The 25314-nt window shown below is 42.4% G+C and overlaps 1 protein-coding gene across 4 annotated transcripts in view; it reads right to left on the minus strand.

Moving 5' to 3' along the window:
• Positions 1 to 25314, minus strand: part of FBN1 (fibrillin 1) — a 228663-nt gene that overhangs the window by 80875 nt on the left and 122474 nt on the right. For all 4 annotated transcript variants that reach the window (XM_083183937.1, XM_083183934.1, XM_083183935.1 and 1 more), the window contains 8 exons: positions 20962 to 21081; positions 17254 to 17379; positions 13635 to 13757; positions 7957 to 8079; positions 5217 to 5369; positions 3855 to 3908; positions 1974 to 2099; positions 1407 to 1532 (listed from right to left, as the gene is read on the minus strand). In XM_083183937.1, the coding sequence (XP_083040063.1) occupies positions 1407 to 1532; positions 1974 to 2099; positions 3855 to 3908; positions 5217 to 5369; positions 7957 to 8079; positions 13635 to 13757; positions 17254 to 17379; positions 20962 to 21081 (951 nt within the window). The remainder of the gene's footprint in view (positions 1 to 1406; positions 1533 to 1973; positions 2100 to 3854; positions 3909 to 5216; positions 5370 to 7956; positions 8080 to 13634; positions 13758 to 17253; positions 17380 to 20961; positions 21082 to 25314) is intronic.

The following is a 25314-nucleotide window of genomic DNA, read 5'->3' on the forward strand; positions in this document are numbered from 1 at the left end:
CCACACCCGGGGTAGCCTAACCCTAACCTTCCCCCTAGTACCTAACCATACATTCCCTCCCTGTCCCCAACCCCATGTAGCCTAACCCTAATCTTCCCCTAGTACCTAACCATACATCACCCCCAACTCCCCACCCCCTGTAGCCTAACCTTAACTTTCCCCATAGTGCCTAACCATATATGTCCCCCCACACCACACCCCAGGTAGCCTAACCCTAACCTTCTCCCTAGTACCTAACCATACATTCCCTGCCTGTCCCCAGCCCCCTGTAGCCTAACCTTCCCCCTAGTGCCTAACCATATATGTCCCCCCACACCACACCCCAGGTAGCCTAACCCTAACCTTCCCCCTAGTACCTAACCATACAATCCCTCCCTGTCCCCAGCCCCCTGTAGCCTAACCTTCCCCCTAGTGCCTAACCATACACCCCCCCACACCCAACCCCCTGTAGCCTAACCTTAACCTTCCCCCTAGTGCCTAACCATATATGTCCCCCCACACCACACCCGGGGTAGCCTAACCCTAACCTTCCCCCTAGTACCTAACCATACATTCCCTCCCTGTCCCCAACCCCATGTAGCCTAACCCTAATCTTCCCCTAGTACCTAACCATACATCACCCCCAACTCCCCACCCCCTGTAGCCTAACCTTAACTTTCCCCCTAGTGCCTAACCATATATGTCCCCCCACACCACACCCCAGGTAGCCTAACCCTAACCTTCTCCCTAGTACCTAACCATACATTCCCTGCCTGTCCCCAGCCCCCTGTAGCCTAACCTTCCCCCTAGTGCCTAACCATATATGTCCCCCCACACCACACCCCAGGTAGCCTAACCCTAACCTTCCCCCTAGTACCTAACCATACAATCCCTCCCTGTCCCCAGCCCCCTGTAGCCTAACCTTCCCCCTAGTGCCTAACCATACACCCCCCCACACCCAACCCCCTGTAGCCTAACCTTAACCTTCCCCCTAGTGCCTAACCATATATGTCCCCCCACACCACACCGGGGTAGCCTAACCCTAACCTTCCCCCTAGTACCTAACCATACATTCCCACCCTGTCCCCAACCCCCTGTAGCCTAACCCTAACATTTCGGCATACAGCATATTTACATTTGGTATGGCGGTGCCGGAATTCCTGTGTCTCGATTCTGGTGTCTGTCTTCTAATCCCTGGCATCCTATCCATCTGGATGTCCACTACATCCTATTCTATCAGTACTGCTCAACTTCTTTTAGCTGTGAACCCAATATAATGTTTCCGAACTGACTGCATATAGTATGTGTCCTGTTGCATCTTCACTAACCATCCATTACTGCACATAAGGAACATCCATTGCCTTCGAAAAACATGACATCTAAGCTTTCAAAACAGAATTGTATAACATTTGCAACAAATATTTTACCTTCACAAGTTTTAAGGTCAGGTTTGAAGACATATCCTTTGGGACAGGTACAGGAGAAGCTTCCCGGAGTGTTACGACACTGTCCATTGTCACAGAGCAGTCTGTTCAAGGCACACTCATCAATGTCTACAAAGGAGAGAATGCAGATCTCATTTTACACAAGCTACATTTGAGGCATTATGTATTTAATGTTATATTGGACACAGCACAATACAATAGTCAGATGGATGGGAGCTGTCGTATTGTCTAGTTATATTTAAGAGCTGATCGCATTTACTTATCTTCCCAACCTTGCTTGCAGCACCCCCGACTCTCCCCCTACCCTACATACCTCCTCCCTTCCCTCTCCATTACTTCACACTCCTCAATTGTTCTGCAAAGTTACTTGTTATTCATCCTTGTATCATGAATAGGTCTTTGACCTGTGGTTGCCATGCTCTGTTATTATTGTTGCTAAACATGTTTTCCGCTGCCCTTTATCCTTCATGTCGTAATACATTATATTGCTTATGTCTATTTTTGTAGAAAAAAAGACTATTAAATAGAGAAACAACAAAGAAATGTTACCAATGCAACTCTTTCCAGTACGCTCCACATCATAGCCAGCATTACAGATACATTTGTAGGTTCCATGGAGGTTTTCGCAGACTCCGTTAGGACATATGTCAGGATCCAGGGCACATTCATTGATATCTGAAAAGAGACTTGTACAGTATTAGCTGTGCACAGGTAGCCCGTAATGCTCAGTATAATGCATACGTCAGTCTGTATCTGGAATGGCAATGCCAAAAGTAAGATATTCCATGTAAGATAAAACATTCTGCTACGAGCGAAATAAGCTGATATCTTACCCGGATATTACATCTGGCAACCTTCCTGGACCCAAGAATGCTATTTATATATTATGTTACTACATTGTTTTGCACCGAATGGATTTTTAAATTGACCCTTTTAATTACTTTCATATGGGGGAAAAAAAAACACACAGCTTGTTTACATATACAAAACAGTGGCTGGAAAAAAATGGTAACAAGCAAATGGCTTTAATTAGAAATGAGAAATGTATATAATAAAGTTATAATAAAGCATTAAACTAGCAACTAAGCTAGCAATGCCTTGGATCTATATGATGAATAGTATGGATGGGTGCAAAGTTTAAAGTTGAAAACAAAGTTCAGTCCAGCTTTTTCCCATAGGATATAGTCAGTTGGTCTCAGATGATAGCAATGCATGCAGGCAACAGCTGCCATCTCCTAACAGATGCATTTACTGTAAGTGAGAAGTATAAGCAGCAGCCTTATACTCCCATGTATTGTATTTCTATGCATATCTGCAGAGCACAGGATGTACGCTCCTGTTTCTGTATGAAGGTTACCAATTGTACCATGATGAACATGACTCAGTGTGTAAGTACAGTGACCATTGCAGAGGTGCAACATTTTCCCTACTGTTTATGAATGGAGCTAGGTGAATGCAAATAAATGTTAATGACTACTGCGAAGCCCAGGACACATAAATAACTGGGCAGAGGCATATTTAAACCTAATGCGGCCCGAGGTAAGATACTAGTTTGGGGCCCTCCTTGCTCAAACAATACATAGCACTATAGTTTTGTTGCTGATTGCAGGTGGCAGCGATAGAGTACCTTGGCGTGTGTACATTCTATCGATAAACGCTGAGTTAAAATCAGCATTGCATACAGAGCTGGATGAAGCCTGTTCACACTGGGTGATTTTCATGTGAAAGCCGCTCAGTTTTCTCGTCTGAGCAGCTTTCAGCATGAAAGCCGCCCAGTGTGTACGGGGCAGCGATAAGCGGTGCGCTCCCGCATCATCGCTGCCGGCCGCCACTCAATAGGTGGTACTACCAGCAGATGAGTGACAGAGTGGACGGCTTTCCATAGCCTCCTGCTATGGAAAGCCGTCCACCCCCAGGGAAAATGGCTGGGCAGGGGGAAAAACACTCACTGTGTATGCACTGAGCTTTTTTTCAGCCCAGTTATTTTCCCCATCATCCTGCACTATACACACTATGGACCTTAAGGCTCTAGATCTTTTGAAAGTAGACTAATACATGTGTTACATTTAGGGTGATCTGACTGCCCACATACAGTGGATGAAAGCATTTTGTGTGTCCAAACATTTTTTATCCTATCATAGAGCATCAGAAGGACTTTTGTGTGGGCAGGCCTATATGACGTCTTAAAATCATGTGGTAGTCGCACAATTATCCTAACGTTTTGAAAGGCCGGGATATCTTCATAGGGCCCTTGGGACCTGCAGGGCCCTAGGCAGTCACCTAGGATGCATTGTGGATAATCTGCCTCTGTAGCTGGGGTATAAGGAGAAACACTATTTTGGCTAAAGAATACACAGAATTCTGATTTTAGCCCAGGCTGATATCATTCCGGTCTAAGTACATTGGGAGTAAAGTATTAGTCATACATACCAGAACCTGTAGATGTCATTCCTGACCCACTGCTACATAATGCCTGATACTCATCTGAAAAGATAGGAAATGACATTGCAGCCTCATATTAACCAGTGACAGAAGAGTTTATTGCCAAATAACCTGCACAAATAGGCCTTTCAAGGACATGAATAGTTTTCAGCTCCTCTCTAGATATTATAATAGGAGGTAATAAGAAAGTTTTTTTTCAGCCTCCTTTAGGCTTTTAAACAAAATGAGTTTGGGAGCACATATACATGAGAGGCAATGCTGATATGTGGGGAACACATGTAGTATGTGAGAGAAGCAATGCTGATATATGGGGAGCACATGTGCTATGTGAGAGAAGCGATGCTGATATATTGGAAACACATATATATTGCGAGAAAAGCAATGCTTATATATGGGAGCATATGTAGTATGTGAGAGAGGCAATGCCAGTGTTGCAAGTAAGGGGGTACGGCGTGGTACAGAGTACCTGTAAGAAATATGTTGCAGGTATGCAGTTACCGGCTACTGCTGATTTTGCCTGTCACACTGACAGGCATCAGCGTCGCCGACAGCATGAAGAGCAGGCTCCACATTTGTAAGCACAAGCTGCCCGGCTCTCCCCCAAGCAAGAGCTAACCCAACCCTAGTCATTCCCTGTTTCTCATTCCCTGTCTCGTGATGCCACACCACTATTGTCATTTAGTCACTCCTCTAGCTTTGTGTTACCACGCCCCCTCACGACACATGGCCACGCCCATTTTTGGTGGAGGCTATCAGTACCACCAAGAAAAAAATTCTACTTGCACCACTGGGCAATGCTGATATGTGGGGAGTACATGTGGAATTTGAGTGTGGCAATGGTAATATATGGGGAACACATGTGGTATGTGAGAGAAGCAATGCTTATATATTGGAAACACATATATATATATATATATATATATATATAAGCAATGCTTATACTGTATATGGGAGCACATGTAGTATGTGAGAGAGGCAATGCTGATATATGGGGAGCACATGTGGAATGTAAGTGTGGCAATGGTAATATATGGGGAACACATGTGGTATGTGAGAGAAGCAATGCTTATATATTGGAAACACATATATATATATATATATATATATATATATATATATATAAGCAATGCTTATACTGTATATGGGAGCACATGTAGTATGTGAGAGAGGCAATGCTGATATATGGGGAGCACAAGTGGTATGTGAGTGGGGCAATGTTAATATATGGGAGCACAAGTGGTATGTGAGTGAGGCAATGTTAATATATGGGAGCACAAGTGGTATGTGAGAGAGGCAATGCTGATATGTGGGGAACAAACTAAATTGACACAATAATAAGGTTCTTCTTACCTGATGTTTTAGCTGGGCATGGACTGCATGGTTCACCAAAGGCAAATTCAATGTTGGCGCAACAGCACTCGGATTTAGTCACTGCTCCCAGTAGTGGCCGAACACACTGGCCTCTCTTGTAGCCACCATAGCATGTGCTCCTCATGTGAGTATCTGCAATATAATGTATATAATGAAAGGGGTTGATGGCAGGGTTCAGTATAAACATTATGTTGCTATGCAATTCTATTGTTACAGCAATGTATTTTCTAAGTTCAGTGCCTTATTTATCTGCCTGTTGTAAAGTTATAAGGAGAAATTAAATAAGCAGTGTTTACATATACTCTTTGCAAATCAGCAAATATTGGGTACAGTTCTTTCAGAGGTTCATTACCAAGCCAGGATTTGCTGTCCAGAATGTTGAGGACCTTGGCCCTCATTCTGGATTGCACGCAAAGCTGCAAAATTTAAAAATTTTGCGCGTGCTTTAAACGCTGCCTGCCACCCCTCCTCCCTGGCACGTCGAAATCCCCTACACATGTGTGAATGGATGTGTAGCATACACATCCATTTGCAGGTTGCGTGTGGGGAGGAAACATTTGATGGTTGCCGACCATCGAATGATTTCTACAGTGCACGCAGATCTAAGACACTCTCTGGTGTCCTATATCTACGTGCTTCCTGTATGGGAAGAGGGGAGGCAGCTGACATCCTCTGACGTCAACTGCCCGCTCCGCCACCCCCGCCATCGCCAAAATACCATGGGAACGCCCAGCGTTTTCATGGGGACGCCCATAAAACGGTGGGCGTTCCCATGGGCGCAGCCCCTCACCGCCGACTAGGGTGGCCAATCCCGGGATCGGGATCGGCGGGATCCCGGGATTTGGCCCCCAAAACGCCGGGATTTCAATCCCGGGATTGGAATTTCCAATCCCGGGATTTCGGGATTAAACTGCGCATGCGCAGTTTAATGCCGGGCAGCGTCTGAGCACTCAGACGCTGCCCGGCTTCTCCCATACCCCGCAGTGCGCAGCGTGACGAGGTCACGCTGCGAGGTCACGCTGCGCAGGGCACAGCCGCACATCCACGGCTGCCCGCCCAGCGCTCCCGGCCAAATGCCCGCCCACCCGCCCAGCGCTGACGGACGGCCGGCCGGCCAAATGCACTCACGGCCGGCAAAGCGCTCACCGGCGCCCAGCGCTCCCTGCCATCCGCCCACCCACCCAGCGCTCGGGCGCCCCCTGCCACCCGCCCACCCACCCAGCGCTCGGGCGCCCCCTGCCACCCGCCCACCCACCCAGCGCCCCGAGGTGATTGCAGGTATTTACCGGATTCCCAGCAGTCAGGGGGACTCTAGTACTGTATCTCTCTCCTCCTCTGTGTGCTCCCCATGTGCCCCCACAATTAGGGAAGCCAATCCCGGGATCCCGGGAATCCCGGGATTGAGCATTTTTCAATCCCGAATCCCGGGATTGAAAAAATGCCCCGGGATTGGCATCCCTACCGCCGACTAATGCGAATAACCAATTTGCCGCACCCACTTGCACCAAGCATCTGCACATGCGCATACAAGCTTATGCTCATAAGCTAAACATCGCTCCCCTGTGCAAAACCATGGGGAGGGGGGGCGAATAAATTAGAATGACCCCCCTTGTGTAATAAATAATGTGGGCTCTCCCAACATCAGTCTATGATTTTTTGTTAAAAATGAGTTAATGCTAGTAACAACATTTGTAGATAACAGCACATATCATCTATACATATGTCTAGTGTCCGTGAGTCTCTGATACACTGCCATCTGCTGGCAGAGAGTGAAACTACATCCTTTTCTCAAACATGCACAGAAAGTAGCAGACTCTGTCTAAGCTTTTGTTTCGTTCAGGATTACTAGTTTGTCTATATAGTCTAAAGTGGCAAAAATGCTACAACTGTAGCATCCACGGAACAAAGGGTGTCTCTAGCTGCACTTATAGACGTGTGCATGCTTAAATGCCTGTTGTTGCATAATATTTCTATATAGTAACAATATATTTTGGGACGTTTTGCAAGTATTGATACTGATGTTGCAGCATGCAATATGGGATATCCTGCTTGCAACTATATATATATATATATATGCTGTGATATATTTCTCACTCATCACAATATACATGATAAATGCGATGCCTATGTATTAAATTACAAATGCAATTTGAGCTTGTCTGAATTTATCCCTAATGATGTGTACATATGGTCCGATTCCCTTTCCGATGTTGACGATATAGTCAACATCGGATCAGCATCAGATCGGAATCGGATGCAGATCGCAAGGGTTTTAACCATTGCGATCCCGATCCGATCCCGATGCGCGTTCACGTATCGGAAGCCAGAAAGTCTTGGCTGCCTTGACTATATAGTGCAGATCTGCACTATATAGTCAAGATTGTATGCAAATCGGATGTGCCTTGCGATCCGATCCCGATCCGATCTGATCGGATCGTGGATCGCATCTTAAGGCACATCTGACCGTGTGTACACACCTTAAGATCATAAGTATGTTTTCAGTGTGTAAGATACAAATTTTATTGTGAACACTGGACTATCTGCAACTTGTAGGCCATAACTATATTTATTGGATGTTCTGTTTTTTCATACCACTATAGCATTAACCAAATTGTTATAGACCCCAGACACTCTAATCATCTTATTTCTATCTGAAGGCTTATACTTGGCATGTAGATTGGCTGGGTGTGCTTGCAGCTACTGTAGATTTATATCTTACCTACACACACGCGTCCATCAAGTCCAACTGCAAGGCCAGGTAAGCATTCGCACCTGAAGGAACCCTCTGTGTTTACACAGTGGCCATTCATGCACATGCCCGCTATTTCACACTCATCGATATCTGCAATGGTAAGGACAATTAGTCAATAAACAATATATTGATATAGGTTTTCTATCAATTGAATAAAAGCAAAAAAATGTGTGCTCTGTGGTAACAATAATACTGTAAATGAAGAGTTATTATGTATTGTTACTATTTAGGGATAGAAGCAGGTGTGTTATGTAACTTTGCCTCTAAAGTGCGAAGTCTATTTATATTATGAATTAAAGCAGACATATAAGGTTCAACTCAATTAATGGTGATGGCCGCGGGGTACTTGCTGTTCTGAAAGGTACTCCAGCACATTTTAGCTCTGCGAATGACTGCTGCCTCACATCTTCCATGACACCACTTCTCTCACATTCAGGATTTCTCCAGGTCACATCTAGCCTCTGATACTCAGGGGCAGATTTATTAAGCTTGTAGAAGAGATAAACTGGAGATAAAGCGGAGAAAAGGTAAAAGGAGATAAAGCACCAGCCAATCAGCTGTTTTTGAAAAAGACAGTTGGGAGTTGATTGGCTGGTGCTTTATCTCCTTTTACCTTTTCTCCACTTTATCTCCAGTTTATCTCTTCTGCAAGCTTAATAAATCTGCCCCTCATTTCCTTGTTCGATTGGACTATAACCCAGCTATACAACCAAACATACCTTTAATAACCTTTTTTTATTAACCTACTACTCCTCTGTGTAAGCCTACAGTCCATGCTTATTTCTGCCTTTTGTGTCCTCCCATACCAACTAAATATTGCTTGTGTGAGTAGGACCTTTTCCCTTTTGTCTTATCTACAGATTTGTTATTACAGTATGTACAGTATTTGTTTGTATTAATTTACACTGTACTTACTGTCTATTAAGGGTGGTATTACCTCACAAATAACGGGAAATAGCAGCCGTTTTCGTGCACAATAGATGGAATTTGCATTCTAATCTATGTCTTTTTTAGGTGGAATTGGATGCAGATTCGGCTTTTCAAAGAGCCAAATCTGTAGCTGCAAATCCCGGCTGCTTCCCGGGCAAAAACATCTGGGATTGAATACTCAAGTCCCGTTATTTCTGCTGATTGGAAATAACAAGAAACATTAAATACCCCTCTAAGTAACTTAGGCCCTCATTCAGGTTGGCTTGTTAAGCTGCAAATATCGCAGTTTACTGAGCGCCCGAGACCCCTCAGTACCATGTGGGGGGATGTGTACGAGAACACATCCCCTCGCATGCCTTCACTATCAGGAGAAATCATTCGATGGTCGCTGATTCAGAACTCAGAAAGTGAGAGATTTTGGGAGAGTTTTCCCATTTTTTTAAAGCAGCAATCATTTACATGGCAAAATCAACTTGGTTTTGCAGTGTAAATAATTGCCACTTTAAAAAAAATATGAGAAAACTCTTCCAAAATCTCGCACTTCCTGATTCTCATTCTCACACCCTATTACTTTTGGCCCAAAGTGCTTTCAAGTGGCAAATTGTTCCATGCATCTAATAGAGGTGCACAGGGACATATGTGATGTTGAGGTACACTAATAAGCGTTGAATGCACCCTTATGACCGCACATTGACAATTATTGTCATTTTTCAATATTGTACTATTTGTGTATACCAAAACAACAATACTGTACCTAACAATGAGAAAGTTAGTTATCTGATTTTGTTACACAGAAGTGTTTACCAAGTGTTTTAATCTTTGTTGTGTTTTTAGCTTTGTAGTAAATCATTATAAGTATAGAAATAAATCATATACTGTATGCAATGTTACCATGTAAACAAGCTAGACCACAACACAGAACAAATCTCTTGCTATGTACAACACTGCTGACCTTAAAAGGACAAAATGAGTATGAAACACCTCTATTCCTTTAATCTCTGGCTTACGGCCACAACACACACTCGCAATATCCAAACTCACTCCAACAGTATTTTATTAATAGATTGTAACTTTAAAAAATCACTAGACACATAAGAGTATTCAAAACTTGTTCAGTATTTATAGACACCAGTGTGAACAAGTATGATATTTCAGAGAAATAAATGGCAACAAACTGTAAGCAAAATATCTTAGATATATAAGTATGCCATACTTTTATAAAAACATATTTAATTAAAAATCAGTATTACATGTCTTGTTATGATAGTTGCAATAGGCCAAGAAGGTAAATTTCTGTGAGCGGCTATAGATGAAGGTACAGTAATAGTCAACATCTCCTCTATATAAATGCCCTACAGAAATGCCACCTACATATGTAGCTGCACTCATCGTTGCAGGATCGCCACTGCTCTTGCTTGTTTATCACGCCAAATTTGTGCCTCCACAGCGGAGTGTCCACACTGCAATATCACTGCTCAATGTGTTTCTATGAGCCGTGGTAGTGAATTAGATGCACTGGTGGTGACTGGAGTGGCAATGATGAGCGTGGCTATAGCTGTACATTGTGATTTGTTAATTTTATCCAGACATGGGCACTGCGGCATTCGCGGATAAAGTTATCACAGCTATCTCCTGAAAAGAACACTGGACCTGATTCATCTTCCCCCAAACATTGGAAGGGAGCCAAATTTGCTCCATTACGATGTTTGGGGGTCTGCAGATGCGCACACACGTTTTTGACCTGTGCACACCCAGGCAATGAACGGCTTTGGTGAGTTACACACTTGCCGAGCCTTTTGTTGCAGGGAGGGAGGAACAGTGGGAGAGAATGGGGCAAGCCCATGAGTACACCCAGCATTTTATGGGCGTCCCCATGAAAACGCTGAAAGTGCTCTCTCGCTCAGCCAATCAGCGGTGAGGCAGCGAGGTCGCTAATTTGATGAGAGAGAGAGCACTCTCAGCCAATCAGCAGCAGGCCTATCTTTTGAAAAATTTTCAAATTCTGCTGCCACTGTACGCTCATCGCTTCCTGGAGACTGCGGACTTCCTGCCCTGCTGCTGCACCCCCAGCCCCCGGGGGCTTCAAGCAGCCCGGACCACAGGCTGTTCAGGTTGTTGTTGTTTTTTTCATGCACAGGGAAATATCAACAAAGTGGCATGCTCCAATGTTTACAAATAAATGGCCCACAAAATGTTTTACTGTAGCAATTAAAAATTAATCATAATCAATAAAAACAATCATTCATTAAATTATATACAGTAAAATATTTTATAATCACCTGTATGATTTTATTTTGAATGTGCTTTTACTAAGTATTATGGGAGAATGTATGAAGGACTGAGAGGTACAGTAGATGTATGAAGCAGTGATAAGGGAGAAGTGATAAAGTGCCTGGTACCTTATCACCTGCCAATAGTCTCCTAACTGGCATTTTTTAAACCCAGCCAGTAACTTAACAGTAAGGAGCTGATTGACCAGTAATAAAGTACCAGGGACTTTATCACTTCTCCTCCCTTATCACTGCTTCATACATCTACCCCTGAGTGTGATGTGGCATTTTTGGATTACATGAGGGATCTGGGCGCATTTGGGCAATTGGAGTTAGTATAGTAATTTTTAGCCAGTGGGAGATCCATATAGCATGAATAGAAAGTATGTGGTAAGTGAAGGTATGAGGGCATGCAGGGGGGAGTTTGGAGCAAGTGAGGGGGTATGAGGGCATGTACGAAGGGGTATGAGGGCATGTAGAAGGCCTGAAGAGCATATGGGAATGATGTTTGGATCTGGATTTTATAACTGAGTCTAAGGGCAAGGTATAACCTTTTAAAGGTTATATGGCCACACATGATTGATTTATATCTTACGGTGGAGATGTTTATTTCTGTTGATCATGGAAACAACAAAAACTGATGTGTGCAGACAATTGTATCCACACAACTTTGTACATCAGATTCTGCTTGGCAAGATGTAACCAGAAAAAGTAAACAAAGTTAAATTCTACAAAACCAAAGAAGCCAACATCATCTTACATTGGGTAATGTTCGTTTCATAGCAATTAAGACTATTCACAATGTATAAATATTGTATTCTTATGCTGATGACTTTAATAAATGTGCTGTAAACATATGTAGACACATGTGGTCTTTATTTTGACTTGACTCATTTGTAATAGTCAATTAGACAGATTCTGTAATTTGTAATTGTTGCTGAAGATATTATCTTGTACAACAAAAATACATGAATGCACTGAGTCTTTCTTCAATAAACGGAAAAAGAAATATTTCAAACAGAACAAAGTGACACAAGAAAACCAAACAAACCACAATAACTTGGCCACATATGTGTCTCTGTTTTCATGATGGCGGCTTAGAGGGAGTGTATTGAGACATCTGTTTGCATGACACCACATTCTCCACAGGCTCAGTCACAATGGGCCTAATTCACCGTGAGTTGTAATCTTGCAAAGTTTTCAAAATTATAACTCCAAGCCGCAGGATGCGCGGGGGGGGTGCACCCAACATAAAACAAGGCCACCCGCATGCCGGGTCCCTTTTTGAGATGTGCCTCCAAAATTTTGCGGATGCATTAATATTGCTATACAGCGAAGTGCTCGAACATTGACTGTGAAGTCAGACACAGATGGTCCAGACATGCCTGCTTTGAGCACCCTCCACAATGTTCCGCCACTGTCCCTGTCACGTCTTGAGATAGGAAACACACAGACAGATTTATATGCACAATCTGTCTGGTAGGAATAAGAATCTGGTAACTATGGGAGCAAATTGCAATCATTTGCTGCCAGATGGTCAGTCAGACAAATTGGTAAATCTATTAATTTAACATATTTATACCAATAATAATTATTATTGTTTGTTTCCAGGTGTTTGGAACAAATGGCTGATTTGTACAGATAAATTGTACAGAGAAATCTGTAGGTGTGTACCTAGCTTTAAACTGTGATTGCAATTTGAAGGCTTGTACACGCGCGTGCATGCACAGATATGAAAAGAACACAATCTGCGAATTTTGCAGATCTGCATGGCCCTCTGAATCAGGACCCAATGTCACACACATAGGCAAAATGATAAATGAGCACAAAGAAGCTTTTTTTTTTTTTTTTAGCAAAGTGACAAAACCGTGCTGCCCTGCAGGTGGGGCAGAGGTAACATGTGCAGAGAAAGTTAAATTTGAGTGGAGGGTGTTCAAATTGAAATCTAACTTGCAGCCTAAAAATAAAGCAGCCAGTATTTAACTTGCGCAGAAACCAAATAACTCACCAAATTTAACTCTCTTCACATGTTACATTTGCCCCCCCTGCAGTACACATGGTTTTGTTAATTTGCTAATAAAAAAAGCAGCTTTGAGTTCAGGCTTGAATTAGGCCCATTGTCCATTAAACATGACTTGCATTACACTAATAGAGCAAATGCAAGCTCTTATGGTTTGGGTGGGAAAGAATTTGAAGGCATGTGCCATGTCAGCTATGAGGAATCTCAGGAGGTGACAGAACAGCTGCTGTAATACATGTGCTTAGATAGCACAGGATGCTAAATGGATGTCTACATAGAGTGGAGGCAGGAAGTTTATGCAGAGAAATACAAATTGCTAGGGACATTCCTTGGTGCCGCCTAGTTGTGGATTTTTCTAAAGGCCATAAAATGACAGTCTACGGAAGATACTGTATATGGTGGACTGTAATTACATTAATACATACCTGTGCAAAAACGTCCATTTGGTGCAAGCTGGAAGCCAGGTTTACAAATACATTTAAAACTTCCATCTTCGTTAATGCACATTCCATTTAAGCACATGTTTCTTACACTGCATTCATCCATATCTGCAAAAAACACAATCTGTTTATTATGTATCACTATGATCACTATGATTATTCAAAATATATTTTTAGAGCAACTGCTTTTTATGTTTCTGCAGTCCAGTGGTTCCCAGCCACGTTCCTCAAGGTACACTAAGGGGGTTATTCAATGTTTCCAATTTGTGTAAATAATGGCAAATAGCATCCTTTTTCACACAGGATAGATGGAATTTGCATTTCAATTTTCAATTCGCAATGATTTTTCAGATTTTTGGAAACATTTTGACAATTGGAGAAGTATTTTTCCTCGGAAACGGACGCTAATTCATAAATGTAGCAGCCATTTCCGCATTCGCAGATTCAGCATTTCAAAGCATGAATCTGTATCGGCTGATCCTGCCTGTTTCGCGAAAAACGGCCGAGATTGAATACTCAAGTTCCGATATAAGGGGTATATTTACTAAAGGTCCAAATCAATTTTTACAGATTGAAATTCATCTTAATCGATGTCACATTTACTAACAAATTATTGTTTTTTTATATTCATTTTTAAAAGTTAGTGTGTAGCCTTGGAAGCCCAACATTGATTAAGATCGATTTTAATCGATCAAAACCAATCTTTAGTAAATAGATTTTAAGGATAGTCAGACTTGAGCAAATGTGAATTAATTAATTAATACCTCAGTTATTTTGATTACTATCTGTACATAAGAATGGACATCACTGAAACCTGGACTGTTAAGCTGGGTACACACACTGATTTTCGGCTGACTGAGTTTAATGCTACCTTTCAGTGTACCCAGCTTGAGCCACTGTGAGACATGGCAGCAGCAGAAGAGCCGGAAATGAAGGTAAGGCAGCTCCTCTATGGTGATCGGGAGGTCGGCTGTGCAGCGCATAAGATGTAACCACTAGAACCCCAAACAGGATTACTGTAGAGTACTCATCTTATATTTGTTCCTTATGCTGTCGCCTTTCAACTTCCACATTTTATTTACATACAGTAGGTTACTATTAGATAGGACTTAAGCTGACTCACATGTATTGTATAAAAGTGTTTCCCTGACATCCAAGAAATGCATGTGTTGGGCTATGGGCTAAGCACTGGGGCTGGGTCTCTCTATCTTGGCAATGAGCCCTACTACGCCCAGTCCCAAGGGGGTAGTATTAAAATCTCTCTAACCCGCTGTGTTGTTTCACTGAGGCTGTCTTATTAACCCTTCACATGGTGCCAGATGATACTTCCCTACACCAAGAAGGTGTAATAAGTGTGAAGTAGACTGACAAATGGAACTTACATGATAATACACTGTTATACTGTATATTTTAAATATAAGGGCTGCAATGTAAATGGCATTTTAAATATATCTATCAAACTGGCTTGTTGTCTACAGACTGTTTCAGGGAGATACTATTTGAACATTTCCTTTTAGAATTAAAATGTTGTTTTGACTTGTTATGGAGAATAATAAAAACAATGATTTGAAATTCAGCAACATGTTGATATCATATAATAATGGGCCTGTATAACATTTATTCCTCACTTATAACTCTTTAACCTGGGTCTCTGTGCGGTGGGAAAGCGCCATGTTGAAAAACCCGGGTCCAGCAACCCGGTATTCCAATCCGGGTCAAAAGAAGGGTGTTACCCAGGTCGGACCCGGTTGCTGGGCAGCGTAAACTCGACTGGGTAACTCGAGACAAGCGACTTGGGTCCCGTTTACACTATAAAGAGGAGGCAGAATCAGCTCCAAGCGCTGCCTCCTCCCCCACCACCCTATGACACGTTGACTTCCTCCCCACCCCTGTGTGATGTCAGCGACACCTCATTTCGCCAGGTCATTGAGCGGAGCTTCACCTAACAAATGTCCGGTTGCTCATGGGACGGACCCATTTCTAAATCCCAGGTGCGACCCAGCATTTGCGATGTGAAAGGGGTATTAAGTGGGCAATGGATTAATCCAGGCAGGGCCAGATTAAGGGCCTAATGGGCCTATTACGAAGAGTGGAGGAGGTGAGGCCAATGCCATGTAAGCATGTGGAACGCGTAGTCTATAAGCCCCAGTGTCTCCCTAAAAATATAAAAGTACAACAATTGCATAAATGTGTAAAATTGAAATGCAAATTGACTGTGTAGCTTTATGGCGAACAATGTGGCCAGCTGGTGTCATGATGATGGGCCAGTTTTAGGTGGAAGCCTGGAACTGCAGCTCCATCCGCCCCATTGTTAATCTGGCCAAGGATCCAGAGAGTTTTATGTGTCAAATAAGAATGACCCTGGCTTTTATCTCATGTACAATAGTTGTCTCATGTATATGGGTGTAAGGCTACAGAGAAGAGGTGGAGACGTTGTCCCCCCTCATGGTGCTGAGACACACAAGCATGTTACCATCACCCATCGGACACATGCTCGCTGCCAGCTGGATAGCTTACACCCTGGGTTTATGCTGCCAGAATAGGTTTATAAAAATTTCTTCTGAAATTGTTTTAACACATGAAAGGATCACAGGGTCTGTTCTCAGCAACCTTTATAAAATAACTTCCAACAGAACTCTATTTCATTAGTATTGCATGGGTTGCAAAACCTGCTGCACCCATAAAGTAGCAAAATTGTGCCAATTGTTGCTTATAAAGTGGACGACCCTAGGAATTTAGCCGTATTCTGTTATTACCATACATGACAATAGTAGTTCTTAATGCTATAATAATCCAAGACATCACGATCAGGGCTATACAACTCCAGCAAATGTACAGTCCATGAGCACAATTCAGACCCGTCCGCTCGATTGCGAATTTGCAGCATGAACGATTATCAAACGACAGCGCATGGACATGGTCCGCACTGCGCATGCACGAGCCGCCTGCGCAAATGTAGCCAGTGGTTTGCAAGGTGATTGACACTCACGCTGATTTGTTTTTTGGGAAGGTTACAATGAGTAACAAAGTCTCCAATTTATAAAATGTAAAGATCCTTCTAAACTTTGGGCTAAACGTGTTCATAAATTGTTCCAGTCAGTGGAGTAATCACATTGGATGCAGGGGATGCCATCACAATCAGCCATAATGGACCATTGCCTAACATATGTGCTCCTATACAATGATGTCATTATGACATTGTCATGTGTCATTACACCAAGAACCTAAACTGGGTGATAGCAAGTTCATAAGGGCATGTAATTATATCTGTGCTGAAACTCATTCATTATGGTTGGATACAACATACAGTACAGTAACTACAACAGCCGGATCCCTTTTGGAAGCGCAATTGACTTGCACAAGTACAAGGAAACCAGTCTGTCTGACTTTTCTACCCTCTTTGGTAATTATGTTATGAAGACCAACTATTATTTGGAATCACTTTTGGGTCCACACTTACTGTAATTTGTTGTGCAAGTGGTTTGTTATTTCAGTATCTAATGTTGCTGTATGTGTGGCCAGCTTTATGCCAGTCTTACACAGGTAAAATCTCACGTACTGTATAGTAAAATAAAGTTTGAATAAACCCAAACAATGAATTTACCTTGACAATTCTTCCCATCAGGCGCCACTTGAAAACCTGCATTGCACACACAGTGGAAACTGCCATCTGTATTCACACATCGACCGTTGTTACAGATCCGCCCATTTTGTAAGCACTCATCAATGTCTAGAAAATGGAAATGAGTTTAAAATGACATACCTGACAAAAGCAAATTGCATACAAAGGTCAAGTTACAATCCAGTGCACTCACTTTGTTGCCTCATTTTAGAAGCACAAAGCAGCCAAGACGTGGCACAAAAGCCATCGGTACTTATGTATTATCTGGGCTCCCATGTTAAATGCACCCCATTTTTTCATACTCCTACTATCCAACTACGCATGGAGTTGATTTTATATAGTGTGGCGAGCGCAGCGAGCCACCGTGCCCGAAGCGTGGTGAGCGCAGCGAGCCCCGCGAGGGGACGCGGTCTCATAAGAAAAACGGGAGTCCAGATATTACATAAGTACCAAGCCATCTTTGGTGGTACCGTGAGAATAAATGCAATTACGGTTGATTTTAGATTTCCAGTAAGTGTCCCTTGTAATGTATACCTAGGGGGAGATTCTCTAAGAATCTCCGGCCCCCTTCGCAGCCCATCGCATTTATAATTATCGCATATGTTGTAACATATGCGATAATTAAGGCAAAGGACAGCTCTTGCGTTAAGAGCTGTCCTTTGCGGTGAGAGTCGCCGGGTCCCAGCAGGTCCCGGCGGCTCCCCCCTCCCTCACACACCCGGCGCTGCTGCTGCTGCGCCGGGCTCTCCTCCTCCCTGCACCCGGAAGAGGATCAGTGCAGGGAGGAGGTCACAGGTCCGGGCAGCACAGCTCTGTGCTGCCCGGACACAGGTGAGGGGGCGATGCGGGGCGGCGGGGGGTCGGCGCAGGGCGGCGGAGGGTTGCGGTAGAAGCACATTGGCTTCTATGGGGGGATGCTTACAGCATCCCAAAATGCGGTAAAAACCCTGATAACAGCCTAGATTTTAATTTTGCAGAACAGGATTAATAAGATAAAGAGGTTGGCACCTTCAGTGGGCATTCACTGATTTGTGGAATACTTTTGCAAGAGCACAGAGATAGTGGATATCGTCTTATAATTTTAATTAATTTAATTTTTGTTTTGTATTCAAGGGGTGTAATTATGAAGCATTGGGATGTAAAACCTAGAGCTTCTGATTGTATCTGCAGTATGCGTGATATTTATAGGGGTAATGCTTTTACATGGCTGTGTCTTGAATTGCCGTTTTAAAAAAACAGGCATAACCACAATCAAAATAAACTTGTTATAATAACACAAGGCATCCTCTAATAAGCACCCAGGAATAATCATATCACTTTGGTTCGTCCCTGAATTCCCCAATGCTATCACATTTGGGGAGAGATCAACCAGCAAACCAGCTCATAACTGTAATTTTTCAAAACAGCCTGTAACGTGACAGTTGGGCGCTGATTGCCTGCTACTTTATCACTCTCCATTTGATCAATATTCAAGCATAGCACATCAGGTCCTTGTTCTACTAGGACTTTTTCCATTATTATATCCCAATCAAACAGCTAATGCAATGATACCATTGCCGTCACAGCTCTATATTTAACTGAAATATAGTTATATCAAATATCAGGCAGGATGGTGCAGCAAAATCAGAAATCAAGCGATGGTGGCAGAGATGTACTCAGCTCATAACTGCCATCTTACATGCTGTTTGAAAAAATGACAGGAACTACTTGGCTGCTACTTTGGGGCTGATTCAGACCTGTTCTTACAGGTTCGAATCTTACCATTTCTTCGATGATAGTTTTTTCACTCGCTGGGGCATTAGCAAATTGAGTGACAGGCAGGGGGCGGTCCCTGGGGTCCACCCAGCATTTCATGGGCATGCCCACAAAAACCATGGGCAACCATGGAAACGCTGGGCAGACACCTGAGAACGCAGGTGTGCCGCTGCCTGCTTATTGATGGTGAGAACACATCCGGTCGCATCGTAGCACGGGGATTTGTGCAGCGTGGTGGGTGTGCATATGGCAGGGAAGGTGTTTACCAGCTCAGTAGGCAGCGTATATACGCAGCATAGTGAGCAGGTCTGAATTACCCCATTTATCTCTCTCTCTCTAGGGCATAGGGCAAGATGTACTAATCCTTAAAAAGTGATGGAGAGTGATAAACCACTAACCAATCAGCTCCTACATGTCATATTTCAAACACAGCCTGTGACATGGCAGTTAGGAGCTGATTGGCTGGTGGTTTATCAAGCTTAGTACATCTGGCCCTTAGTACAGTATGTGTCCATGTAGAACCAGAGCTTTCAGTCTATTTAATGTGAACGTTGTTATTGCAAAATCTGCTGGAAATGTGTCTCTCTCATATACAGTAGCAGACCACTGTACCGTAGTGTACACTGGGATATATACTGTATAAATACAAGTAAACCGTGATTGGAAATAAGTGTTACTTAATTACACAATTACTGTATTTGCATAAAGCATAAATAGCTTTAATATACAAACGTAATACACTTCCACCACCAAAATGTTCATATATTGCTAACATGCTGCTTTGCTATGAATAAAACTAGACTGACAATAATGGAAATAGGAGTTGTCAGATAGTAGGTAGATGCTGCACAATTTTTGTCTTTTATCTTTAGTGTAACATGTTTACTAAACTACAAATGTCAGACTGTAAAACCTCCGATGCCTGAAGATGCTGACTGTACCCCTGCTGCATCATGCCGCATTATCTCAATATTTCCAAAACTGAATTATTTATATTCCTACCAGCCAAGAACAGATACCTTCCTGATATCTCCATAACTGTTGAAAACTCGACAATCCACCCTACCCCACAAGCCTGTTGCCTAGTGGTCATCCTCGACTCTGAACTGTCCTTTGTTCTCTACATTCAATCTGTCTCCAAATCATGTTACATGCATTTTAAAAATCTATCCAAAATATGACCCTATCTCACACAAGACACTACTAAATCTCTTATCCATGCACTCATTATATCCTGCATTGACTATTGCAATAGTCTCCTAACTGGTCTTCCTAAGAACAGACTATCGCCACTGCAATCCATTCTAAATGCTGCTGCTAGGCTGATCTTCCTAGCAAGAGGTTTATTGTCTGTGGATCCGCTCTGCCAGTCCCCTGTATTTTACCGTATTCAATATAAAATACTTCTACTCACATATAAAGCTATTAACCATACTGCACCAGTATATATCTCCTTACTTATCACAAAATATCTCCCATCTCGGCCACTCCGCTCTGAGGAAGATTTGCGTCTCTGTTCTGCACGGATCACTAGCTCTATCACGGAACTTTTATCAGGCTGCTCTCATCCTATGGAATGCCCTTTCACGCACAATAAGACTCTCCACTAGCCTCCAAACTTTCAAGCGCTCCCTGAAAACTCACCTCTTCAGGCAAGCCTATCATATTTAAGGTCCATATGCATAACCCTCTGAGGCACTTATGTAATATATAGCTTCCGTTCTGGACCTACAAGCTATGCTATTACTGATGCCTGTGCTTGTGTTTCCCTCCTATGTCCCTATAGATTGTAAGCTTGCAGCAGGGTCCTCTAACCTCCATGTCTGTCTGTTGTTACCCAATTTGTTTTATCCCTGTCTACAATTGTAGTGCAACGGAATATGCTGCGCTATATAAGAAACTGTAATTAAATAATAAATAAATTATACGTCATACCTCTGCATTCTGTGCGTGTTGATGTACTTTGGAAGCCGGCGTAGCACTTGCAGATGTATGATCCCTGTGTATTTACACAGTCTGCATGACGGCAAGGATTTGTTTCACACTCATCAATATCTAAAATGTAGGAAAAAGAGAAAGTCTTGCTCAAAGAGATCCATCTGATACATAAAAGCACATATTGAAAGAGTACTCATTATAACTTATAGACATAATATTTATAAATACATAAAACAAAATGGCTGAGTTTTAAATTTGCCCTATAGATTTGTAATGATGAATCAGAGATTAGGGGGGAATGTGATAGGATTACTAGAAGCTGAAGGTGCTGGACTTTGAGCAAGTACACTCATATTTTTAAAGCGACAATCCCTTACAAAACAGTTTTGCCTTGTAAATGATCGCCACTTTAAAAACACGGGTGTGTAATGCACAGTCTATTTCTACTGTACCTGCGATACCAACCGCGTGGGGTCGTGCATCGGTTTAACTAACCCCCTTTAGTTTTAAATAATGCCCCAAAACTGTGTCTTAGAAGACCGGTAGGTAGCATCTCTGTCGAGTCCTTTTCACTATGCTCTACAAAATACTGGATAGTAACCATTGAGCAAAAGCAGGAAGAAACAATTGGCAGAACTTGAGTTACTATAATGCAGCAACATAAACAAATTATATGTAGAATATTTGTAAATTACAGGTGAAAAAATAGAGTGGTAATGCTTAATAAAACACCATGTTTGGCCTTTTAGAAATATCGGATACTGAAGTAATCCTTAATAGTCAAGAATGAATGAAAACCCAGAGGATTAATGTGCATTCCTGGCATATCCTTAGACTCCAGTAGCACACAGAGACTCATCATGCAAATATAGATCTGCACCCTAATTGGACACATTCATTTCCTTCCTAGAATTGAGGGGAGTTCGCGGTTAAATATATACTCAGCAAACAGAACAGAACATCATAATGTATTCATTAATTTCTCTTAAAAATAAAAATCAGGAATACATTAAGTGGTTTTTGAAACTTAATTTTGTCTACAATCTGGAAGAAAAACCAAGAATCAGCCAAGACGGTTGCTCATTCAGAATTCTAGCCCTGGATAAACATGCTTTTCTAGTCAAACATCCTTCCTAATATATTCTGTAATGAATGTTCTTTGTAACACTGTGGGAGATTTCTAGCCACAGCCATACTGTTACCTTATTTGTGACAAAAGTATAATTATTATTATTACTACTATTGATTTATATAGGACATACATAATCTGCAACGCTTTACAGACACAAAATGGCATGCTTTTTTTGTTATACAGTATCTGGCCCTTGATCTGTATTTTTTATAATACTGGCAATAACTCTATTTACATTGTGGTATATTCTATTTTTTAATATCTTCTATAACACAGTGGCATATGTCCTTTAGCTACAGATACTAATCACACATAGGGCCTGATTCTGGTGCACTTGCAAAAGCAAATTCTCTCTTTAATGGATGGACAAAACCATGTGCACTGCAGGTGGGGCAGATATAACATGTGCAGAGAGAGTTAGATTTGGGTGGGGTTTGTACTTCAAACGGATATCTACAGTATACTGCAGTGTAAAAATAAAGCAGTTAGTGTTTACCCTGCACAGAAACAAAATAACTCACCCAAATGTAACTCTCTCTGCACATGTTACATCTGCTTCTCTGCAGTGCACATGGTTTTGCCCATTAGAGATTGTGCTTTTGCGAGTGAATGAAAATCAGGCCCATAATACATACCTCCCAAACTTTAGAACTGTTGAAGTTGGGAATCCAGGCAAAATTTGTGGTGTTTTCTACGCTTTGGACTCACAGCCAGAGTCTCTCTGAGCTGCTGGCCATGCCCCCAGCCTATCTGTCTCTGGGAATAGATGCTGTGAGCATGTTCTCCCCACTTCTTTCACACTCACCTGTACTGCTCACAATAGACCAAAACATTTATAATTTTATCAAAATAATGATATCCCAATTTTATTTCTTCCATTGGCTACCAACAAATGTGTTGCTACCATGTGCTTTCTTTTCTCTCTAACAGTGTAGTTCAACCATCCCTGTGTGCTATTCCTATAATGTGTACCTACACCGACTGCACGCCCTGCCAGCGGTGATCTATGCCGTGCCTCCCAGAGGGTTGCCTTATATGGATCTTCTATGGCAGCGGTTTTTATCTCTCACATACCCATTGACTAGGCTTTTCCTTTATGAGTATCTCCTCTCAATTTAAAAAATCCACAGTACCTACAAGTGGAGTGGAACTGAGCGGTATGCATAAGGAATAGCGGAGAAGTAGTGTGCGGTCAGGAATCGGGTCACTCTGTGTCTGCCTGCTGGCTGTGTACTGTCGTTGGGGTTCCAGCTAACGCCTGTAGGATTAATGATGTTGCTTCCTCCACCCGTGTCAGCGCGGGGCAGATGATCGCTGATATCTGAGGGCAGCATGGGTAGCTCCCAGTGGATTGCTGGTCAGGCAAATTGTGCAAGGAGAAGCTGATGACAATGCAAACAGAACCAGAAGTGACATGATGTGGTTTGTCTCCTATGAAATGGGAGACTTCTTCCATCATTGGGACACTTCTTCTTGGTACACCATTACCAATATTAGTTTCAAGAACCCCCAGTCAGTCTGCAGCATGCCCCCATGAATACGAGTACCCCAGGATGAGAACCACTGCTCTATGAGCAGGATGTGCTCCATTCCATACTGTTTATTTCATGCAACCACATAAGTATTTTCCCATATGTGCTTTGGGCCCTTGTATTGCTCACCTCCCACAGTGTAACCTTCATAGTGCACCCAACATGGCTGCTTAATCTGGTATGAATGTAGATGGGATGATAAATACATGGACCAGCTGGTCCATTTTGTGTCATCTCTTTCATGAGTAACCTATTCCACTCAGGGAAATCCAATGCAGTACGAGATGGCTGCCTCACCTGTTACCTTGTGAGGTTGGAATACACAACCCGTGGACGTTATTACCCAAAAAACCCTACACCAATACTGCTTTATGCTTTCTGTGAGTTCAAGGTTCTTTTTTTATGTGTGTGCAGCTTGTCTAGTGCTGTATTGTTTAAAGGGCAAGGAATCACAGCTGCAAATACTATTTTGTGTTTTTGCAAGGTGATAGGATGGCTACTCCACCATCTACTTTCCTACAATACAACCTATGACTTCCGGTGCTGGCTAACATATAATATGTTCTCGTATATATATATATCCTATTCTTAATTGGTACAGGTAGAGTTGTGTTGAAGAGGCAACGAGCCAATGTTCCAAGGAGAGGTTTCTTAGGATTCATTTTATGACTTGGCAACCTAAACCTCAACGCATGACTCACCACAAAAGCTTTGGACTCACCGAGGCTGTTTGTGAACCAACATTCTGAACTATAAATTCCACACACTTCCAAATGCATTACACAAACATTTTAGCAGCCCAGGATTCACAGCGCTTAGTATCAATCTAATACTCTTTACTTTCAAAGTAACTTGTACATTTTATTGGCAAACAGCACTTTTCCATTTGCATAGAAACCATAAAGAATTCCGTGGCCGGCTGCTCTGGCAAATGCTGTGAAGAGGATTTCTTTCTTGTTAACATTAATGCTTGTATTTTGCCTTTGCTTCAATCCCTAATCTACTACAATCTTTACAATGTAATATTCACGGACATCATCAACTTCAACAATGTAAAAAGCAGACTGGGCCTTAACAGCAAGCAGACTGTAATTCATTGCTGCAATTATGGTAAAGTATATTATAAACAGACACAACCAGGGCAGATTAACAGAGGAGAGAGCCAGTGTGCAGACTCTGTATGGGCCCCCTCCTTTCTGCATGCGCTGGTCTCCGGAAACATGGCACCTATACAATAGTTTTATATATATATATATATATATATATTTATATATATATATATATATATATATATATAGGGCGTAGAGGGGATACGCACACTCCAAGTAGGGATACCAGCTGGGTGCAGGGACATTCAATGAATATCATGTATCAGTCCTCAATCAGATAACTCCAATCCAAGGACAGACAGGTCCAGCACACCATCGCATATAATGCAAATACAAAACAATTTATTGAAGCGAGGTATAAGAATTCATAATACTCAGCACATCCGTGGCAGCAGGATGAGACAGCATAGCACTTAAAATCCACAGGCTTAGCCCTGACGGGCCGTTTCGGTGTCAAATCACCTTCCTCATAGGGCATCAAACATACAATGAATCCTCACAGTATATAAAGCATGGAAATACACCTGAATCAAATAATAAACAATCACAGATTCGCGCCAGTAACAGAGCCTTACCC

This window comes from Crinia signifera, chromosome 4 (genome assembly GCF_055691185.1).
Source record: "Crinia signifera chromosome 4, ASM5569118v1, whole genome shotgun sequence".
In the NCBI taxonomy this organism is placed as follows: Eukaryota; Metazoa; Chordata; class Amphibia; order Anura; family Myobatrachidae; genus Crinia; species Crinia signifera.